Source organism: Cinclus cinclus, chromosome 5 (assembly GCF_963662255.1).
Source record: "Cinclus cinclus chromosome 5, bCinCin1.1, whole genome shotgun sequence".
Taxonomy (NCBI): Eukaryota; Metazoa; Chordata; class Aves; order Passeriformes; family Cinclidae; genus Cinclus; species Cinclus cinclus.
Genome location: NC_085050.1, coordinates 60,781,864 through 60,804,564, shown reverse-complemented (window position 1 = coordinate 60,804,564; position 22,701 = coordinate 60,781,864). Strand labels below are relative to the sequence as shown.

Genomic DNA, 22,701 nt, shown 5'->3' with positions numbered 1-22,701 from the left:
TTTCAAAGATAGTTTTAAACATGAATAAAGCTCCTATTAAAAACAAAAGTTAATAATAAATCCTTCCTGAAGTTTAATAATTATTTATTGTGGTATTTGTGGTAGTAAATACTATAGTTAAGGTTAAAATGGTATTTCCACTTTAATCTCATGTTTGTACTTGCTTGCAACTGATGGAAGCACAAAGCTCTCCATTTTGACTGGCACATCCAACATTTACTCTCAGCTTGGACATAACTACAGGTTTTTTTCCTTAAAAATCAAACTGCTGTGGGGAGATTGGCACTTCTGAATTATACTAGCAATAATAGAGAGAAACTACTTTCTGCTAGGAAAACAAACCAAACTATTCTACTTAGAATATTAAGAACAGAACAGTAATCATTAAAGTTAGCATGCCTATGGAAGACCTGAACTATAATGTTTTTGAGAAGAGGGAAAGCTATTCTTTTTTTAAGGGAGAGAGGAAGTGAAGATTGTCCAGGAAAATTTGAGGAGACAAACATCCATCAGAGAAGAGAAATTTTGCTGCAGCATGTAATTCAGAAATCACAGTCTTTTAACTACAGTATCTACAATCATATAGGCAGTGGAGTTAAGAACTAAAATATAGTAAGCTCTTGGAAATCCCACTCCATCTTTGCCTGCATTAATTGTTTCCATTAGGAAATGCCTTTTGTGTTCTCTTTCAATTATCTCCTGCTCTTTTTGCCATCCCTGTAGTCTGTGTTAGCCTAGCAAAGCTGGGAATGTTCTTCTGAAAAAAATAATCATCCATACTTTTTATTTTCTAAAGTTCCTAGCTCCACTTTACCCTACCCTTCACCAATTCTAGGCCAAGTTATGTTCTGGTCCAATAAAAGGAGAACCACCAGACATTTAAAAAAGAGAAACTTATACTCTATTATGAAAAATTCTAGTCCAGGAAAAAATACCAAGTTTTTCTAAAGACTTAAAACCTGGTGCTGTCTGCCTTCTCTGTGACAAATCAAAGTATTACTCTTTCTTACTGAATGAATGGTACCTGGCCTTTCTCTGGATTCAAAAATTTAAAAATTAAGATATTTTCTTGTTGTAATACCAGGTGGCAAACAACTATTCCCCTATGGAGTAATCTATTGATTCTGCAGTGACTTCTGACCTGAGCTGCTTTGCAAGGGTCGATGTGGGTACTGACAGCTGTTAATCTGCAGGAGCACAGAGGGTGCAGGGTAGGAAATGTGCCAAAGCCGCCTGGTGTGTCTCAGGCACTCCTCTTGCTCTTGAGCTGCTGTATCTAATGGCAGCTAACGCTGCACAAGCTCCTAGCTGGAGGTGTGGGTCTGTCAGCTTTGGAGTCATGATTTCTTGTAAGATAAAGGATTATTTTTTAATTTGACTGTAATGCGTGTAGCATGGCCCCACCCTTTTCTCTGTGTGCCAAGAGAGCTGACTACTGCATACAGAAGGATGACTAATCATGATAAAACATGTGTTTTGACATTTACAAGCTCCAAGGTGTTGTACCTTGAAACTCAAAACTTTTCAAGGCTCTGGCTACCCTGATACATCTCTTGATTGTACTTTAAGCAGGTGTGAACTGAAAACGTGTGTAGTAAGAACCCTCAGTAACAAAGAAATGAAAATGCTGTAAAGCCACACTTATCTCTCTGGGTGAAAGCAGAGACAAGTCACTGTGACAGAATCCTCTTTGCACCAATACACGTTAGAATACATTTTGCATTTCATTGCATGAATAAACTCTTATTATCATCCAGTATCTTAATTGTCTAACCCATGTGCTGTGGGTTCCAAAAAAGGGAAGACAGGATGTTACTTACCAACATGAAATCGTTTGTAGGTTTGAGCATGCAGGTAACGTAACTTGCATCCTTGTATCTGAAAGGTACCACGGCAAAGCCAATTGCTTCTGGGATGGCCAGTATGAAGGACAGAAGCCAAATGGAGAAAATTTCAATAGCAGTGATCATCGGGATTCCAATCCCCTGAACACGGCTCCAGGATGCAACTGCTCTGTACCTGAAAGAGACAGGCATTAGTTTCCAGCCCGCAGTTTCCTTCTTAAAAGATCACGGTTCAGTGTCATATGGTAAGTAAAATCCTCAAGCTGACATCTGAGACTTGTATTACTTGTTTTGTCTGCCCACTCCAGGGCCTCTGCCGGCTGTCAACTTACCTAGGACTTAACAGGGCACATGAAGGAGTGGAGAGCAGAGAACCGGCTGCTCTGTTCTGCATGGGTGTGGGATTGTGTGGAATTCTGCTAGGTGAACTGCACGAATGACTTCTAATTAAAGTAGACAGGGCTTGTGAGGACAGACCACATCTTTCACTAAATAACTGCCATAACAGAGGAATAAAAGCTTCCAGGCACACAGCCATTCTAACAGATACAAAGCATCCGTCTCCTTCAGCTACCTCAGCTGTAGCAGCAGTGCTATCCAAAGTGGAGCTGTCGGCTTCCACGTAATGGAAGACCAGGAAAATACTCTTGATGAAGTGATAATGCATTTGTTCTGTTTACACAGTTCAATGAACTGAGAGGATCTTTGTCCTCTACTTGTCTCTCAGTTTTCAATGAGCTTGTAGAAATTTATTAGCTTTGAGACCTCAATCTCTCTGTCAGCTCTGGTCAGAAGGTTGTAAAATTATTCAGAGAAGATTGATAGGCATAGAATACAGAGTACAATCCCATCCATAAATTAAATTTTCAGTAGTAGATTTAACTGTTGTGCTACAATGACTGCAGTGAACTACTTACTTAGCATTTCCAACAATTAGCAAAGACAGAATAGGTGGAAAGAACCAATATTATTTTTTGATCTTGTAATTATCTGAAAATCATTCTAGAGAGCTCTCTGTAATTAATGAAGTAACAGCTTCTGAACTTCCTATTTTACTTCCCCAAAATAATAGCACCTTCCCATTTGGAATGACAGTGCTACATGGATATATCATGGCATCCACTGACAAATAGTTTTCTTTAGTTGAGGATAAAAAAAGTCAAGAAAGGTAGTTCATCTGCTTTAAAAAATATCAGAATAAGAAGGGAAATACTGGATTTTTAATTTTTTGAGATCACAGAATGAGCTAGGTTGGAAAAGACCTTTTGAGATCATCAAGTCCAACCAAGATGGAAGGAATTAAGAGCTTCCAATGTGAAAAACATTTTTTGAGGGCTACAGGACCTAGGCTAGAGAGATCAGGAAAATTTAGTTAATGAAAAGCATTCTCAGTCCTCCTTTAACCAATACAGTAACATTGGATTCACATACAAAGCATTTCTTCTGATTTCTTGTATCACACCCCCTTTTCTAGTTTGGAAGTGTGCTTATTAACTAGATGGAAGACTTGGGAATTCCATCCCCTCAGTGTTAGGGTAATGACAATGCCTGAATGCAAATCCAGGCTTAAGCCCCAAACAAAAACTTCAGCAAGCATTGTTATCCAACATCACTGGATGGTGCCTGACCTGCCATCACCCCTGCAGAAAACAGACTGGGAAGCTTTGCCTCGATATCTACAGCAGTCACAGTTGAACTACAGACAGGCTCTCAGAGCATCATTTCTACAGAAATGTGTGTATAAATACTTTGAGCATAATAAAGCAATCTACAACTTGTAATGGCACATTAAAAATAAAAATATCATCTAAAGGCATCCTTATCTTCCAAGAATGTGAAAAAGGAGGGAAGCAATGGTTCACTGATAACGGAGAGATTAGATTTCTGAGACCATTGAAACAAATAAAACAATACTGGAAGAATTAAGAAAGAAAGAAACATCCAGTATCATATCTTCTCACGAATATTAAGGTTAAATACAAATTTAATTTAAAATAATTTGTCATCCTGTCATATTTCATTTTGCCAAATATCAAATTCTGGCTTTCATCGCCAAAGGGAATATTCATAGAAACTTAACCTTTCACACAAATGCTCAAGTATTTGTGAACTTTGGAAATTATCAGTCAGTTCAAAGTTTACTTTCTACAGACTGGCATTTTCACAATCATTTCTGTCAGCTGCGGAAGGTACTACATCCTTGACTGACTGATGCTCTTAGCAAAGAGGGACTTGAACACTGTATGTACTTTTCAAGTAGCAAATGTAAAGTTTGTGTTACCTCTGTAACTATATAAGTGACAACCAGTGGTTGCAAACAGTAAATCCAATTATTTCCTTCGTTGCATTTTTCTACCTGTTCTTTTGAGTTACACCTGTTTTGCACATGGGGAGATTACTATGCACAGGAGTAAGGATTTGGGTCTTGTTATGTATTTTGCTGATTTTTTTTTCAGTTTACAATTCAAATAACTCTCAAATAAGGAATTGTTAGCTGAATAATTTTATTAATATTTCCAGCTAAAACATAAGAAGCTCGGTAATTCAATCAGAATCTGCTGAATATGTATTAACCTGCAATTACTCAGTCTCTTTACTCACTGCTGTAGGAGTGATATGAAAAATAGTGGTGGTAATAATTATTTTAGTAGTAATAATTTTTCAGGTGGGTGTTCTGTGGGTTATGTCATATAGAGGATCTTTGTCTAGCCACAATTAAGAGTGAGAAAGTACTGCAGGGTTTATTTCCCTCATACTTGGAAAATGCAGGATATCTGCCAGGAAGCTGACATAAAATACATGCGTAATGCATTGCATTTAATTCCTCACTCTAAACTCTGTGTGAGATTTGCCTAACTTTCATTTCTCTCTGTTTATTTCTCTCTTGTCTCCAATCTTGTCTAAAATGTTTGCTTTTTTTCCGCAGGTCACTTCCTGTTCTCTTTTTGATGATGTCTCTCCTCTCTCCCTTTTTCATTTTCAATTGCACATGCATGTGCTGTCAGCTTGTACCAATACACGAAGTTAAATAGTTTGCACTCCTATCTATTTATAACAACCTTAAAGCATTTCTTGCAGAAGGACATCTTGTCTGGACCTGAGAACATCAGTGGGTGCTTTTGTTCCCTATTCCTTTTAAATTAGATTAGAAATCAGGTGTTAATTAGAAAATTAGGTGTTCAAATGGCCCCGTAATATAACAAGTGTCTGTTCTGTGAGTATCATCAGCCCTTTTTAAGAGTGAAAAGCAAAGCAGGAAACATCAGGGACAAGATCAAGCAAGTATCTTGAGCAGTCGCTGTCAGGATAAGTGCCAGGACAGTTCCTAAATGTCCCTACTGTTGCTGATACCAAACTGTTCTGCTTTGTTATTAGCAGCCACAGATGTTCTTCATTTTATGCAAATATATTAATACAACAAAGCTCTTAGAGCTTTATTTTGGTGGCAAAATCTGGACTTGTCTCATGCACTTACTGTGAGTCGGTCCAGATAAAAATATCTACCTTAGGATTACTGCTCTGTGTAATGTGTTTTGCAGAGGAGGCAAGAAGAGGGTGTATACACATGAAATGAGATCTATATCTTCACTTTTCTTCTTCAACCCACTTTTTCATCAAAATCATAATCAAGACATAAGGAAGAGTAAAAACTCAGGCAGGCAAATAACCTTCCTCTTAGTCACACTCAGGCACTGTTTAGAAAAAGAGTAACACTACCATCACCATCCTGACCTAGAGTTTAGAAATGCCTGAGGGGCATCTGAGGCAACTTCGAAGTGAGCTTCCTCCAAAGGGTGAATGGCTGGCTTTCTGTCAGCCTCTTAAAACCCTCTCCACATGTGAGTGGCCTTTGTTCCCCTTGGGCATGCACAGTTAAACCTTAATACACTATCAGGGCAAGTCACTCCAGGGCACTAGTAATGAGGGGAATTTCACAATAGGATGTAGTTAGCACAGAGATTTTCCTAATAGCCAAAAAAAAAAAAAAAAAAAAAAAAAAAAAAAATCCTGTTCTAACTTAAGGCTGCAATCTGCAACAGGGACAGAGTCAACAATGACTAAAAATATGGAACTCTGGATTCACCGTACCTATTGACTCCATCTTTTCTGTGTCATAAAATGCAATATATAGAGTCCCAAAATAATTATAAACAAGATAGCTTTCAGGAGCTTTTTTTAAAGAATTAACTTGCTTATAGACCAGAAACAGTCCAGCTGTGATAGCACACCATTTCATATTTACTAATTTTCCGTTCTAGAAAGCAGCCATTAGCTGATGTGGAATTTTGTTTTAATGTGCCCAGCATCCAGTGTCCAACCTAACTTACTGAAGGTGCTCTGAGCTTTCATGGTGGTTGGACCTAGATTCAGTCCTTGTTAGCTAATATCAGGATCTGGCTCTGTACATCTGTTTTCTAACACACATCCTCTGCAACCACTTACTAGAGTAGCAACAGATGATAAAGAATATGTCCTTGGCAAAGCATCTAGGCTAAGGGAGGAAATTAAATAGTCTGAGTCTGATCCCATACCAGACTTTATACTCAAATGGAAACAGCATTTGGTTGTTATGAGGATTAGCAAATTGTCATAAAAATATGTATGCATCTACAAAAAGGTAACTTCAGCTGAGTTAGTTCCAATTTATAAAAATGCACATAACAGTGGAACTTCATCTAGTGAAACTGCAGTTGTCAGAATTTGTCTAACAAACTGTCTGTTTCATGTGCTTGATCTATGATTTATTCCTTAGAGTGGTCCATGGGATTTTATTTAATGGTGGGCAGATATGTTTGAGAAATAGAATTCTTTTTTTTAGTTCTCATACTCAAAAAATTGGAAGTAGAACAGTTACCTGTATTACCTATATTTTTTTATGGTTTTCTCTAATGAGGTACTAATGTAGTAAGGAACTGTATTTCAGGTATGGATGCTACTAAGTGATTTATCCACTGCAAACCTTGTACATTAACTTTTCCTGAGAAGCCAAGCCAAGATTAATCTTTGCATCCCTGTACTAATACACATACTACTTTTTATTTAACAGTATTTTCTGTCTTTAGAGGTACTGATATTTTTGAGTAGAACATGATCAAGTAACTCAAGACATAAAGCCCACTTTTAAAGAGGTCAACTGTTCATCTGCTATTGCATTTTAGGTATTAGGGAAAAATAGCACAGGCATTAATTTTAAAATTATCAATGTCAGACTGTCAAAGCAAGTTTCCAACATGTTTTGCATTAGAGCTCTGTTACCTTTGAAAGTTATCAGAACAAACCCTTGTTTATTGTCTGTAGGCAGTGAGTTGAAAAACTATTTTTTAAGCCTAAAGACTATGATCTTGTTCAAATGCAAAACAAACATGAGTTCATATGAAAGAAAGAAATCTGAATACTCAGTCAAACCCCAATAAATATTTGTCTGGTAAAAGAAATTGAAATAATGCTTTACCAGAGTTTTTAAATACCTTTAAAAAAAAACCAAAACATGTAAAGTTCATTAGTCCAAGGACTTAATATACTTTGAGCCACAAATGTGTTTGGTGTTAGCCAGAATGTAAAAGACCAGAATCTAAGTTAGATCTATATTGTAATCTGCCTGCTAAGAAGATCATGCTTAGTGCTTCCAGATTTAGGAAATCTCCACATGCAAGAACAGTGCCAAAAGAGTAAATCATACTGTACCTGTCCACACTAAGGGCACACAGGTTAAGGACTGTGATTCCCACTGATGCCTTCTGGATAAAGGGAAGGAATTTGCAAAGAAACTGTCCAAATTCTGTATTTCCAAAAGGCCACTTCTGAGCGAGGAGCTAAAGAGAAGATACAAAATAATCAGAATATTTAAACAGTAACCTAGCAAGTATGTCACAGTTGTAGTTATTTCTTGTCTTAGGCACAGACACTGGAACCTTGAATTATCCATACCTAAGAATATCCTTAGTACTTGAATTTGGGAAATAACTGCTACTGTGGAAGCACAGAAGTTGAAAGTTTGCACTTAAATGTTGACCTTGTGCTGTTGCAATAGTAAATTGCATTGTTAAAAGTTGTGGGGTTTTTTTATTATTGTGTATCTGCCAGCAGTACTGAATAATGAAAATCTAACTCAAGCCTGTCATAAATGGTTGAGATTGCCATGTCCCAGAACCAGGCAGTCAAAACATAACTCAGGGTTCATAATGAAATGCCTCAGAGCCAAGTCCTGGTGCTGCACGCAACTAGATTCTTGTCATCGTAAATGTCCCATTGTGTAACTCATGGCAATGCTCAGTGCCAGACTCTGAGGAGTGTGAAGAAAACACTGTGCATACATAATTGGTTCCATATTACATTTTGAAGGACAACCGTGCAAACATGTGAGCTGTGCTTCAAGAAACGGAGAGGCATCCATTGGAAAGATGTGAGTGACTGAGGTTTAGAGTAGTGTTTCCAAGGAGGTATTTGTATAATAAATAATGGTATGGTGATTTATGTGCACATTTGTGAAGAATTAGCATACAAATAGTAATATTTCTAGCTATAACTGTTAAAGCTTTGAACATGTCTTTGAACTGAGCTTTGATATCAAGTATACACACAAAATACAATTATTCAGGATAATCAAATCTATGACTGGCTGCGGAGTCAGAAAATCACCCTTTACTTGTGCTGACAGGAAAATGGCAGATTACATTCAATACAAGTGTAATAAATGAAAAATTATTGAGTCTGTAGAAAGTACTGAGCTCTAACTTAGCTATTTTAGCTCAAGTAATGATATTTCAGCCCTCATGAATAGTTCTTTTGAAAATCAAAGTCACTTAAACCTTATCACTCTTGAACTACCATTTTGTTCATCTTCTTCTCTAAGACTCTCCTGCAGTAGGATAGTCATGTTTTGAGAGTCAGCTTCGCAACCACAAGGGCTAGAAATATTTTTCAGTGGAAACTTAGATCCTGGAACAGGCTTATCTGGTAAAAGTGGGTGTATTCTAGCTATAGAATTAGCAAAACAAATTCTGGTTGTAACTCAGGACTGTAGTATTCAAAGTAAACATTTTATTTCTATTTAAATTAGTGTTAAATCGAAGCATGCTAATAATCACCACCTTTAGCAATACAAATGTTAACTGTGGGAAATTCAAATTCACACCTGTCTTTATCTCAGTTAAGGTAGGTGTTACCTTTCTGGTTTTTCATAGCATGAGTTTTTCAGAGAACTTTGCTGCAGAGTACAGATGTTTATCACAAAATTCTAGATTAGTAGGAATCAATCTTCTCCTCATAGTCCTGCTGTAGATTTTTTGCACCCCCACTGTTTCATAGTCATTCATCACAATGCTGAATTACTTGTGATTTTGTCCCCCAAATGATACCTTAAAATTGCTGGAAGCAGCTATGCAATCCACATTGCCTGTGTCACTCTAGGACTATATTAATGTTGTCATTTGATTACCTGTATTGCAGGACAGATTTTAGCAACTCACAGCTTTCAGCCAACTGAGTGGAAATTGTGGATCAAACATATGTGTGCAAGCACCTTTGTTATGGTGTCCCAGTTTAGGATAGTCACATTTGGTGAAAGGAAATACCCCTTTTCTCAAAAGACTAGGGATTGGATTGCTAGGATTGGTGATTTAACTGTAGTCAGTACCTTTAGTAGCAAAGGTGGTAAGTTTATATCTGCAAGCTCTTGATGAGTTCCCCTGATTCTATCTGTATTTATAGACTGAGTGAAATACATGGAAAACTCCAGCAGAATTGTTTTCCAGATAGATTTGCAAGAGTGCAACAAATGTTCGCAGAGCATATTCTTCATTTTGCCTAGAAATCTCATATGGGGTTTTAGTTTTTACCAGAAAAAAAAAAGTTAAAAAAGGAAGGGATGATCAGGACCCGTAGTAATTCAACCATATTGTAGTCAAATGGAATTTCAGTTCCAAACTCTTGGCTGGGTTTGGGTAAATTCAGAGTAGTTGTCAGGCTGGAAAGGCTAAATTATAAATGGCACTGCCACGGAAAAGCAGCTCTAGCAGACATCTGTCAATCCCCTGTGCCAGCCAGAGCCCCAAACCCATTTATCATTACAGACCACCCTTTAAAGGGCAGCTGAAATCCACCTATTCATTTCAGTGCCCTGACTGTGGCTGTAGCTACACCAGCAATAGAAACGAACAAGCACTTTGTAGTGACTGCGAAACTCTGTTACTACAAGGCAAATATTAGCTTCAAAAAGAAAAGTGTTGTACTGGAAAAAGGTTCACTAACTCATTACTCCTCATGGAGAAGCTTTATCATGCTTCCAGCATGTACACACCCCAGGAAGCTCTCATTTTTTGAGATTAAAAATATTTTATTCCTTTTGTTTCTTACACTTTCCACTAATTGAAGTAATATCAGTACCAAATCATTAGACATTCTTTTCAAGTGGATTTTAATCAAAATCCCTGGGACCAGAAATAAGGTTTTTTGATTTCAAGATTCACTTTGCAATCATTTCTGGGGGTGTACTCCATTATCACTCCACATCAGCTATGCATTCATTACTTCCCTTTGGATCAGATGCCAATTTTTTTTCTTCTGTAGATATTTTTGGTCAGAAAATCTGATCCTGTCTTTAGTTTTACTAATTTTTGCATCAAAACAAGTTCATTTCCCTCTGTTTGCCCTAGCATGGTATGGAAATTTCAGAAGGAAATAATACATTTATTTTGTATTAAAAAAATGAGCTCAGGAATTTAATTTAATTAATCCTGATTTATTTAGGTACGATACAAGAACTGGAACTACTGGCTTTGCTTTTCAAGTGCTTTTGCATATTTTAATATCCAAACAAAATGATTACAAAATTCTAGAAAACTGCATTTTCTCTCAGGTTTCTAGGATGGAAGAAGTCAGACTGATTGCTCCTACTTGTGTCCCAGTTCTCTGTGAGTTGTGGAAGTGGATTGTGCATTTGCCAAACCACTTACAAAATCTCTGAGGTTTCAAAATAAGACATGTGGCAAAGGAAACACACTTTTCCCTTGTGTAGTTTGCAATTGTGGTGCAATTCCTGAGAAAAGTGTGGTCAACATGTATTTTTGCACTGAAATCAGAAATCAAGACTGCTCTTCAAAAGCTCAGCAAAGTGACCAGACAGCCACAGCTTCCTTGAGCATCCTCCTTTCTCTGCTGCTTTATATGGCCTCTCTGCCCTGAGCCACGGCTGAAGACAAACAAGACATCAGCACTGAGAACATTCCTTTGCAGTGATATTTAAATGTCACTCCGTTGATTTTATTCTGCTGCTGCTATTTTCTAACCCCCCTCAGTATGGTAGTTGATGTACAAAACATCAAGTCCCACTGTGCATCCCAAGCAATTTATATATAGTCTGAAAGACAGAATGTTGTAATCCCACCACATGAGCGTTGGCCAGAGCATGCTCATGTGCAGCCACAGTGTTTATCTCATGCCAGGCTGATACTGCATGCTTGGAGGCAGATGATGGCCCTGGAGCTCAGCCCAAAATAGATGGACTTGGTTGGGTGCTGGATATGAACTGGCTCTGAGCTGCTCTATTAAAACTCCTTCAGCTCAGCAAGTGCATGTCAGGAGGTCCCCTCTCTGCCACGTGTCACTGAGGATGACAGCAAAGATTTCATACCTGCCCTTTTCAGCTCTGATCTCATCCTAGTGCTCTAGAGACTGCCTCTTCCTATATCCACTTGTGGATTGTTGTGCTGACACAAAAGATGTTCTTCCCAGAAACTGAACTGTGCTCCTTACACCCAGTGCTTGTCACTCATGCTGCTGCCATCTAGGACACTCTCCTGAGTTTCATGGCATTTAAATGTTCCATGATACTGCTGGAACAACATGGAAGCATAGAAGCTGGAACAGCATGGCTTCCACAACCATGGAAGTCAGTTTCTATTTTGTCTTCAGGAAAAATAGAAATAACTTCTTTATTCTGCGACTGAAGTTACACTTGTGCAGTAACGGAGAAAGGGACCAAGCCAGCAGATTTTGTCTGTATAGATATGATCCAGTTGTACAAGTGACCAATATCTCCTAACTGGGGAGCAGGAGTTACAAAACCACTGAAGTCTGGGGTGATTTTCTTTCCTTGCCACATAGCCCAGAATGAAAGATAAGGGAGATTCTTTTGGTTTTGTTGCATCAGCACGTTTTGTTTTGCCAGTGGTTTTTGGGTTTTTTTTTCCTTCTTTTAAGGCTAGTTTCCTCTAGGAGATACTGAGCTGTCTTGATAAAGCTTGTCTGCTTCAAGGCATGGACCAGACAAGGTATCTGGCATTTTGGGTGGAATCCAGGTGATATCTGCCTCAGTACAGAAGTGTCTTTAAGTTCTATACCACTGAGCTGACTGCATTAAGTGACAAAAGATGATGATTCTGACTGAAGTGTCTCGCCTATCTCTGGTCTGTAAGATTGCTTAGTTAGGAATAAGGATGTATTGAGTCCTCAACAGTGGTATTTTGGTTGTGGTGACTGAAACAGGACCCTTCTGTCCTCATGAAATGTCACAGGGTAGGAATTCATTGCATATTTTCAAGCTTTTCCCTTCTTCCTAAAACCCATATGTACAGGATAGAATTGCATTCCTGGGCAGAGCTCATCCATTTCTTGCTTCACTCAGCTGTGCTCCACCAGTTTGCAGGAAAGAAGGACAAGGGTTTAAGAGTGGAGAGGAGCACAGCCTGTCTCTGAAGTGCTCCTTCCCACTGCTGAAGTGAAAAACCTCAGGTCTTGAAAGGACGATGACTAGAGGAAAACAAAGAGTAGAGGAGAACAAGAACAAGGGTAGCCTTTATAATGCAGGGTACAAGACCAGTGTTGATTACATGGTGAGATGATTGCTCAAGCTTCTGCCAGCTTTGGGATCATTTCTTTATTCCCTTATTCTTATATTCACAACCCTAGCATGGTAGAGAAAACACACTGTATCTCTTCAACTCTTCTTTGCAGGAAATACATTCCTGATTTTGCTACAACCAAGAACTTGTCTTTTTTCCACTCTGAGTGGATGAAAGACTGACTGGTTTTCTTCGTGGAAGGAAGAATGGTAATGTGGGGATGGATGAGAACAATCAAAGACATTTTTTACTCTGAATTGCCCTGCCACAGCTTTTCCTGCTATTTTGCTTATCTTAGCCCAGCTGAGGGAAGGTGAAGGTAGCAAAAGGTCTCATGCCATTCACTGAATGCCTATGGTGTTTTTCTCCTGCTTAAGCAGCTATGGAAGGGAATGTAGAGTTTTTGCACAAGGGAAAATAGGTTATACTTCAAGAGATCCTGAAAAATAAGGAAACAAATGCCCTGGTTTTGCAGCAGAACATTCTGTCTCAACTAACTGGAAAAAAAGAAATCCTAAGTTTTAGGTTCTTGTTAAAATGCTTATATTTATTACAAAAATCTGCTTAGCAGTAAAGCATTCCTAACAACTCTAGGCATCTCCCCTGTGGTATTTTTGCTGTTTACAAAGCAGGATTACTTTCCATGGTGTTGTCTATCTTCCCATCCTGTTAGGTAAACTATTTCTCAAGCTGGGCTGTTCTTCTTTAGGGAAATGAGCTACAAGGTGTGCTTATGTGCATGGTGATTTGTTGAAAGGAATTTTTTCAATCCCTGGGCATAATATTTCTTTTGTTATTCTTCCAGCTGTGTTTTCTTATGCATGTTGCTAAAAAGAGTGACAGGATTTCTAAGAAGTTACTGCAGAACCGGTAAACCCAGGATATGCACAATCAAAACAATTCCTTGTTATCTGTAGAGTTCAGCTGGTTGGGAAATAAAGACAGAAAACACACTAAAATACTCTCTTAAACCTAGAGTCTCTAAATACTGTACACTATTTCAAATCCACAGAGCAGCAAGGCAGGCATGAGATGAGGAACTGAAGATGAGGGAGGAGCTGTGCATTGATAGGAACATATGTCCCACTCTCAAAAGAACAGCTCATGAGGTAAAGGCAGAGTGGATCTTGAACTAAGACCTAAAATATAAAATCTCTTCCTTAACTGCTACCCTGGTATGCACATTAAACACACTCTGCTGGGAAGCTGCAGTTTGTAAATAGAACAGATTCCTGATGGATTTCTGTTCCCAGCTCCATTTTGGGAAATTTCTGCCTTCAGGACTCAATGATCAATTCCTGTGCTGTCTCTGGGTTTCTGCAGTGTTTAGTCACTACTTGGAGACATACACCTGAATAATAGGTCCTGCTCGGAGCAGGTTCTATGGATTTCTGCATCACACTGGGCTACCCAATCATTGCCTCTTGGAATTCCTGGTAAGAATTCATTGAAAGACAGAATGTGGTTGTCAAGTTGAGGCCTCAGAATTTCCTACTTGTGATGGTACTTCATTGAGAAATACACACTATACATATGAAAAATTCTGCCTTTAAAGAAGGGTTTATTTTGTAAGTGCCCTTAACTTTTTGTGTGCTGATGGCTTGGCTTTATACTCCTTTGGCACAAAAGATGCTGCTTGTTCTATCAGCTACAAGATCAGTGCCAATGTGGTTAATTATTGTCCCCGTGTAGGTATAATTATTAATTCTGTTGGTAAATGCATTCAGATATGGCAAATATATTTTTTATTTCTGAAGGGATTGCTCTGACACTTATGCACGTGCTCTGATTTTAAAAAATGTCCATGACTAGAAATGCCTTAGCTGAGTCTTCCTTCACTGAAGACAAAATGGGTAAACATGTTTGTTCGCTGTCAGCTACCTTCTATATTTAGATTTTTAATGTTCTAGGTGGACTACTTAGATTTAGATAATGTTGCAACTAAAGTAAGTATGAATGCCAATTAACTAACCAACCCCCCCTCCCCCCCCGTTTTATTCAAGAAAACATCTTCTTGAGCTGTCTGAGCGGCAAACATTTGCTTTTTTCCTGGGTAGATGTCTTCTGCTTTATATCAGTAAAATTATTAGGAAAGTGTTATTAAAGAAACAGGTAAAAAGCTGCCTAATTTGTTTCATCCACTTTATAAACTAATGGTTTGAGGAGTTAAGCATATTCTGATCTAAGGCAATGCAGTTTATGTAGGCTGTTTCCAAGAAATAGAGCTCATTTTTATGTTTTTCTCTGAAGTGCATAAAACTGGAAGCAGACACAGCTCAGGACTTCCCAATAGCAGCTGAAATTTTGCCATTCTAAAGTTGAAAGCTTGGTCTAGAGTGTTTCAATCTCCATGAGCTCAGGGAAGAACACTGGATAGCAGTGTCTGCAGTGAGCAGCTGTTGTTGTTCCTGTTGCTCTGCTGAGCTTCAGCCATGAGAGCAGCAGCAGGAATGGCCATAAGGGCTTGCCAGAGCTTAGAGCAGCCATGGCAGCAGTGGTGCTGTGGATATTCTGCTGCTTATTCTGCTCCTTTATACAGCCTTAGGAAACAATGTAAAGCCTTTATGGAAAGCAGCCCTCTAAAGAAGTTTTCTTGCATTGCATTTGAATTTAATTGCTAAAAAATGCACATGGCAGTGATGGGTAATGCAGGTGATGAGCAGCTTTCAGTTATGTGCTAATGCCACCTGACAAGAAAGGGAACCCTCTCTTCTTCAATTCCTTAACCCTACCTCTACAGCAGTGTGAAATATGAAATATTTCTTTTGTGCTCTTCTTTTCCCTGCAGAGAAATAATTCTTACTGATATGGGGCTTTTGGCTTTCACATCTTGAATGTCTGAGATGAGTATGTTTTGGGTAAAGAGGAGATTATTCGGGTCCTGGTGGTATAAAAATGTGATTGAAAATTGAATTATCTTAGTTTGGTCTATTAAGGTTGGATTTATAACTGTCACTCTTCCTGTAAAACTCAATTTATTAAGATTTTTAATATTGATTTGATACTTCAAGAGGGTATATTGTGGTAATTAAGTATAATGGAGCTTTAATACATCCCGAATATCTTCAAAGGACAGTGACTATTACTCACATCACAATCAACTTAACAATACAGTTACAGTAACTGGAGAAAGTAAGGAGTGAGCTTTTGAGCCTACTGTACCACAAAGAAAGGTTAAAAATGTCAAACACCTGTGACCACATCTTTAGTCGACACAAATTACATAATTATTTTTTCCCAGCATTATATCTTTGTTAATTGTGTAAACACATAATAGAATGAAGGGACTCAATTCACCTGGGATCTTACATTGGCAATTACTACAATTTTAGAGCTGCTTCTTTCTATAGGATTTGTAAAATGGATTTGAGTACCGAGTAGCATTATCTACTTCTCTTTTGAAAGTAGTTTCAAAATAGTTAAGGATGCATTATGTTTCAGGAAAGTGTTTACAACTATTTCTGATATTCAGTTATAATTACAGGTATTACACATTTTGTTCTTTACAATGTGGCCATCTTAACACTGTACTCTTTGTTATTTTATATATGCAGCTGAATGCTTGCTTACTCTGATTTCAGACCTGTTTTGTCCTAAAAATGAAGGTCTGACCTTAAAGGTATGAAGTGTTAGACACTTATTATGTAGGATACTAATACATGGTTCAACATGAGGCTAACTCTGAATCTAAAAGAATATTTTAAAATAAAGTTCAGAAGGGTATAAATTACTTTAAAACAAAATAAAACATATGATTTTTTTTCCGTAATAGCCCATCACTTCAATTATCCAATGATGATATTTCCAGTGGCCGTCCTTCACACTGTCACTCAGCAAGAGGAGCTAAAAGCTGACACAGATTTTAGGAGCCCTAGTGTTACAAACACAAATGGCATTTGACAAACTTTAAACCCAACTCCTAATGTAAGCATCCACATTACTGAATGGTTCATATGAAAAATAGACTATAATAATAATAATTGCATTTTTATGAAAATGGGATGTACCAGAGATCCCTTATAAATCCATAAATGCTTCCCTGTGTCACAGTTCTTGCAGCTAACCTCAGACAACAAGGTGGTTGTACATGGTAATTTATAAGTAATTTATTCTGAAAGTTAAATAACTAAAAAATAACTAAAACCTAGAATTAAGCTTCAAAGGTTATTTTAATTCTGCCTTCTTACATGTGGAAATTGACAGACATTGGTGGCAAGGGGCTGCAGTTTTGTTCATAGCCTTTACTTCTCTGCAGCACAAAAATAATTTCTCATGTCAGCTAAGGAAATTTCATTCATCAAATAAGAACTGTAGCTCATCATATAAGATAGAGCAACACGAATGCACCTATGGAATTCCTGAGAAGCGACAGAAAATTAATAGAAAAAAATGTATTGCAAAATAATAAAAAGAATATTTTAAAAATTGTTGGTTACTTTCAACTAAACTTCTAAAGAATTTTCAGAAGACCATCAAAAGGCAATTCTGAAAGGCATAATTAATTCCAGATGTCCATTTCTCTTTGCAAAAAAGAAGCAGAACTCTTGAAAGGTTAGAAAAAATTGCATAATAAAAATACTTGTTCTTTCTCAAACTTTGGTCTGAAAAGAACTCATGCCATTTTTCCTCAAAATGTACTATCAGATATACCATGAGAAGTGATAATGCTGCCTTAGCAATTATCTGTAAAGACATCAGGGTAATTTACCAGGGAGGAAACTGTAATACATCATGGGAGGTGCAGTCATAGGATCACTGAATGGTTTGGATTGGAAGGGACCTTAAGGATCATCCAGTTCCTGCTCCCGAGCCACACACAGGGACACCTCCCACTAGCCCAGGTTGCTCAGAGCCCCCTCCAGCCTGGCCTTGTGTAGGCTCTGAGTCCAGCTGAGAACCCCAGTCCAATGTTCCATTAGGCATTTACCCAGCTGTGGAAGACAGATGAATCTCAAATCAGGCTGAAGCTAATCTTTCTCATCAATCTGTTAATCCAAAGTACTCTACAGATACCTTTTCGACAAATTGACAGTTTAACTTTCCAGGTGAAGTATTGAAAAGTGTGAACTAGAATTTCCATTGACTCACATCCATAATTATTTACAGTCATCCTAGTGTCAATTTAATTTTATATTAAACCCAATTAAACTTAAACGACTCATCTGCAATTTATACAACTGAAGATCAGAACCAGGTGGTGCATTTCAACATAGATAATATCACTGAATCATGGAATCACCAGGTTGGAGGAGACCTTCAAGATCATCGAGTCCAACCCATGCCCTAACACCTCAACTAAACCATGGCACTGAGTGCCACATCCACTCTTTTTTTAAACATATCCAGGAATGGTGGCTCCACCACCTCCCTGGGCAGACAATTCCAGTACTTTACCACACTTTCTGTAAAAAACTTTTTCCTAATATCCAACCTATATTTCCCTTAATGCAGCTTGAGACTGTGTCTTCTCACTCTGTCAGCTGCTGCCTGGAGAAAGAGACCAACCCCACCTGACAACAAGCACGTTTCAGGGAGTTTTAGAGAGTGAGAAGGTCACCCCTGAATCTCCTTTTCTCCAGGTTGAACTACCCCAGCTCCTTCTGCCGTTCCTCACAGGGTTTGTGTTCCAAGCCCTTCACCAGCTTTGTTGCCTCCTCAGGATGCGCTCAAGTGTCTCAATGTCCTTCCTAAAGTGAGGGGACAGAACTCAAGGTGTGCCCTCACCAGTGCTGAGTACAGGGGAAGAATGACCTCCCTGCTCCTGCTGGCCACACCATTCCTGATCCAGGCCAGGATGCCATTGGCCCTCTTGGCCACCAGGGCACACTGCTGGCTCATGTTCAGTCAGCTGTCGACCAGTACCCCCATGTCCCTTTCTGCCTGGGCACTGTCCAGCCACACCGGCCCCAGCCTGTAACACTGTAGGGGGTCATTGTGGCCAAAATGCAGGACTTGACACTTGGACTTACTAAACTTCATCCCATTGGACTCTGCCCATCCATCCAACCATTCCAGGTCCCTCTGCAGAGCACTCCTCCCTTTGACACATGCTCCCAGCTTAGTGTTATCTGCGAATTTACTAATGAGAGACTCAATACCCTCATCCATGTCATCTGTAAAAATACTGAACAGGAATGGCCCCAGCACAGACCCCTGAGGAACACCCCTGGTGACTGATCCCAGCTGGATGCAACACCATTCACCACCACTCTTTGGGCCCAGCTATCCTGCCAGTTCTTAACCCAGCACAGAGTGCTCCTGTCCAAGCCATGGGCTGCCAGCTTTTCCAAGAGTTTGCTGTGGGAGACAGTGCCAACAGCCTTCCTGAAATCCAGGTACACAACATCCACAGCCTTCCCTGCATCCACCAGGCAAGTCACCTGGTCATGAAAGGAGATCAGGTTGGTCAAACATGACCTACCCCTCCTAAACCCACACTGGATAGGTCAGATACCCTGGCCATCCTTGTCACACTACTGAGTGTGATGACACTGAATAGAAGCTGTTCCATTACCTTACCAGGTGCTGAGGTCAAGCTTACTGGCCTATAGTTAGTTGCTAGGATCCTCCTTCCCACCCTTTTTGTCAATGGGCGTCACACTGGCCAGCTTCCAGTCATCTGGAACCTCACCAGTGAACCAGGACTGCTGGTAAATGATGGAGAGTGGCTTCACAAGCTCATCTGCCAGCTCCCTCATCACCCTCAGGTGGATCCCATCTGGACCCATAGATTTATGAACATCCAAGCAGCTCAGCAATTCTGTGACTGCCTCTTCCTAGATAACGGGGGGACCATTCTGCTCCCTGGCACCATCTACCATCCCAGAAGGACAGCTGTCCTGAGGAAATGCCATCTTCCCGCTAAAGACTGAGGCAAAGAAGGCATTAAGCACTTCTACCTTCTCCTCATCCACAGTTACTAAATTCCCTCCCACATCCAGTAGAGAACAAAAGTGGTCTTACACTTCCTTTTGCTGTTCATTTATTTGTAAAAACATTTTTATTATCCATTACAGAAGTTGCCAAATTAAGTTCAAACTGAGCTTTGGCCTCCTGATTTTTTTTCCTATATACCCTAGCAAACCCCTTAAATACTTCCTGAGAAACCTGACCCTCCTTCCAAAGACGATACATCCTCTTTATATTCCTGAGTTCCTTCAAAACCTCATTGCCCATCCAGGCTGGACATTTGCCTTTTCAACTCATCTTTCAGCACACAGGGACACTCTGTTCCTGTGGCCTCAAAACCTCAGTTTTGAAGCACACCCATCCTTCCTGAACTCCTTTGTTTTTAAGGGCTGCTTCCAAAAACTCTCTGAATAAGTCTCCTAAATAGGCCAAAGTCTGCCCTCCAGAAGTCCAATGTCAAAGTCTTATTGATATTCCTCCTCATTTTACCAAATATCAAGAACTCTATAATTTCATGATCACTGTGCCTAACCTCCAACCACCACATTTCCCACCAGCCCATCTCTATTTGCAAACAAAAGGTCTAACATAGTCCCTCCCCTGCTGGGCTCACTCACCAGCTATCACAAAATCTTGTTCTCCACACACTCTGAAAACTTCCTGGACTGTCTCTTTGCTCCTGTATTAAGTTATCAGCAGATGTGTGGCAGGTTAAAGTCACCTACAAAGAACAAGGGCTGGTGATCCTGAAACATTTTTCAGCTGCTTATAGAATAAGTTGTCCACCTTCTCTTCCTGGTTGGGTGGACGATTGAATAGACTCCCAGTGCCTCTGTACAAATGTAATATATGTTCATAGAGAGACTTTTTTTCCATTAATTGATTCAAATTTTATGATCTTGTCCTATGAATACCTGTGTTAAAATGCAGTTATGATGTCAATGTTAAAAAGATGCAAAATGCATGTTTTAAAATCATTCTTTCTTTAATTTTAAAATCCAGTTTGAAACCACAAGGAACCAGTTATTATAAAACCATGCATTAAAATGTTTAATTTAAAACACATGTAAATAAAAGTCATTAGAATCTTTAAGGGCTGAAATTGTGTTGAACATTTTTTCTTCATTATATTACTTTTACATGTTATATGACTTAGTGTTTTATTTACAAACAGAAACACTTCATGTTTCTGCTGAAAAAAGAAAAAGTCAAATATCCTATCAGCTATGCACCTGTGTACAATCCACAAAGAGACAGATACAAGCTTGCAAAATTCTTTGATGATTTCTCTAAGATAAGTTAATATCAATGAAATATATTTAAAAACTGCTTAGTTCTGTTCATTCAAGCATGTTCTGACTTGAGTTTTATTAGTAAATATAAATTGCATCAGAAAAAGCACTGCTTTATGGCTTTGTTTAATTAAAATGGAAAATTGAAACACTGGGACAAGATAACTTTATACTGGATAAAAGAATTGCTGAGGAGCCTTTTTCCACTTTGACAAATCCAGATGAAATTTAGTATTTCAGAAATGGTCCATGATATAATTGGAATAATTTTGAGACTGTGCTATTAATGAATATTAAATGAAAACCTTAAGGCTCAGTTTAACTGACATCATCTCTCCCTGCAATGTCATAATATGTAAGACTGCATATCACAGGAAGTATTTTCTGTAAAAATACTAAGTAAGGATTAGATAATATAAAAATAGCAACTAGTCCATCAAGGAGGAGAATAGTTTATAAAAAGTCTTCCCTCATAAATTCTTTTGCTAACTGTAGCAGCTATGAGGAATGAAGAGCTCCTGTGAAATGCCCAAGGCCACACTTTGGTTAAGAGCTAAGAGCTACATCATCTTTAATGGGAGATACACTTTTTCTTGTTGGAGGTGAGACCTGAGAGCAAGGAGTTTGTTGCAGAACAAAACGGAGTTGTATTGTTTCCTTAAGTGCACTGTTCATTGACAAAAGAGCGCTAAATAGAGGAGGGAGCACAGAGAGCAGCCAGGGAGCTGTAAGGAGATGGTAAGGAAGTGCAGTTGGAATGGGTGGTGGTGTCCTACCTTGTACACGATGATGGGGATGTCAATGACAATGTAAATGAGGTCTCCCAGTGCCAGGCTGGCTATCAGTGCATTCGGGCCGTTCCTCATACACTTGTTCTGGTAAATGATCCTCAGCAGAGTTGCATTCCCAACCATCCCAATGATGAAAATAGCACAGGATACCACGGTGTTAATGTATTTGAAAGTTTCAGCAATCTTAGTCTGCTGGGAACATTTGACAGTCTGGTTGGACACCGGGGGCTGTATGGTGGTGAGGAGAATGCTGGATTCAATCCCTGAGAAGGTGGAAAGGGGGTTTCCCGAGTCACTCCGATTGGAAACGTCTCTGTCAGAGCTGTCACTGAGGACAAATCCCGGGACCAGCAGCAGCAAGGAAACTCTTAAACACAAGGCTTCCATCCTGAAGTCCCCAATGAGCAAATTCAGTGAGACAAGGATTTCGCTTTTTTTCTTCAATATTTTAGTGAGATACTTCTCACGTTTTCACCCGCAGAGAGAAACTGTAAGCAAAAAAAGAAAAGGGAAAAAAAAGCACATAATCAATACAACAGGTAGTGAAACACATCCTGTTTCTCACTTAGGGAGGGTATCTGAATGTTCGGCCCCTGCAGCACATATGTATAAACACCTGCTTACACTCACTGTGCTGCTTTGAAATCTAGATTACCCCCATTACCTGTCTGACAAGAGGCAAACACAAAAAATTCCTTAAGTAAGTAATAGCTGATGCAAATAAGATCCCACAAAACCCTGTTAACTTGAGACAGAAATTGTGTAGGGATGAAAAAAATAAGGTGGATGAAAATTGGTTTTAAAATCTAGTCATGCAGGAAAAGTCGACCTGTCTTGGAGACTGCTGAATGGTATTTTACCTAAAATAAGAATTTTTTTGTCTTTGAAAAAGAAAGGTAAAAGCACTACATTAAAAATTGAAGTTAGTACATTCATCCATTTTCTGAGTATTTTTCTATGTACTGCAACAATTAGTCTTTATATTATTTTTGTCCTACTACCTGGATTTCAAATGAAAACTGAA

General features: G+C 38.9%; 1 protein-coding gene across 2 annotated transcripts in view; it reads right to left on the bottom strand.

Moving 5' to 3' along the window:
* EDNRA (endothelin receptor type A) overlaps positions 1–22,064 on the bottom strand; it is a 28,019-nt gene extending 5,955 nt beyond the window's left edge. The window contains exons 1-3 of one of the 2 annotated variants that reach the window (XM_062493876.1): positions 21,663–22,064; positions 7,530–7,657; positions 1,821–2,019 (exon numbers count right to left, since the gene is read on the bottom strand). In XM_062493876.1, coding sequence (XP_062349860.1) covers positions 1,821–2,019; positions 7,530–7,657; positions 21,663–22,064 — 729 coding nt within the window. The remainder of the gene's footprint in view (positions 1–1,820; positions 2,020–7,529; positions 7,658–21,662) is intronic. The other variant, XM_062493878.1, reaches the window with a different exon arrangement.
* Positions 22,065–22,701: the final 637 nt, after the last annotated feature.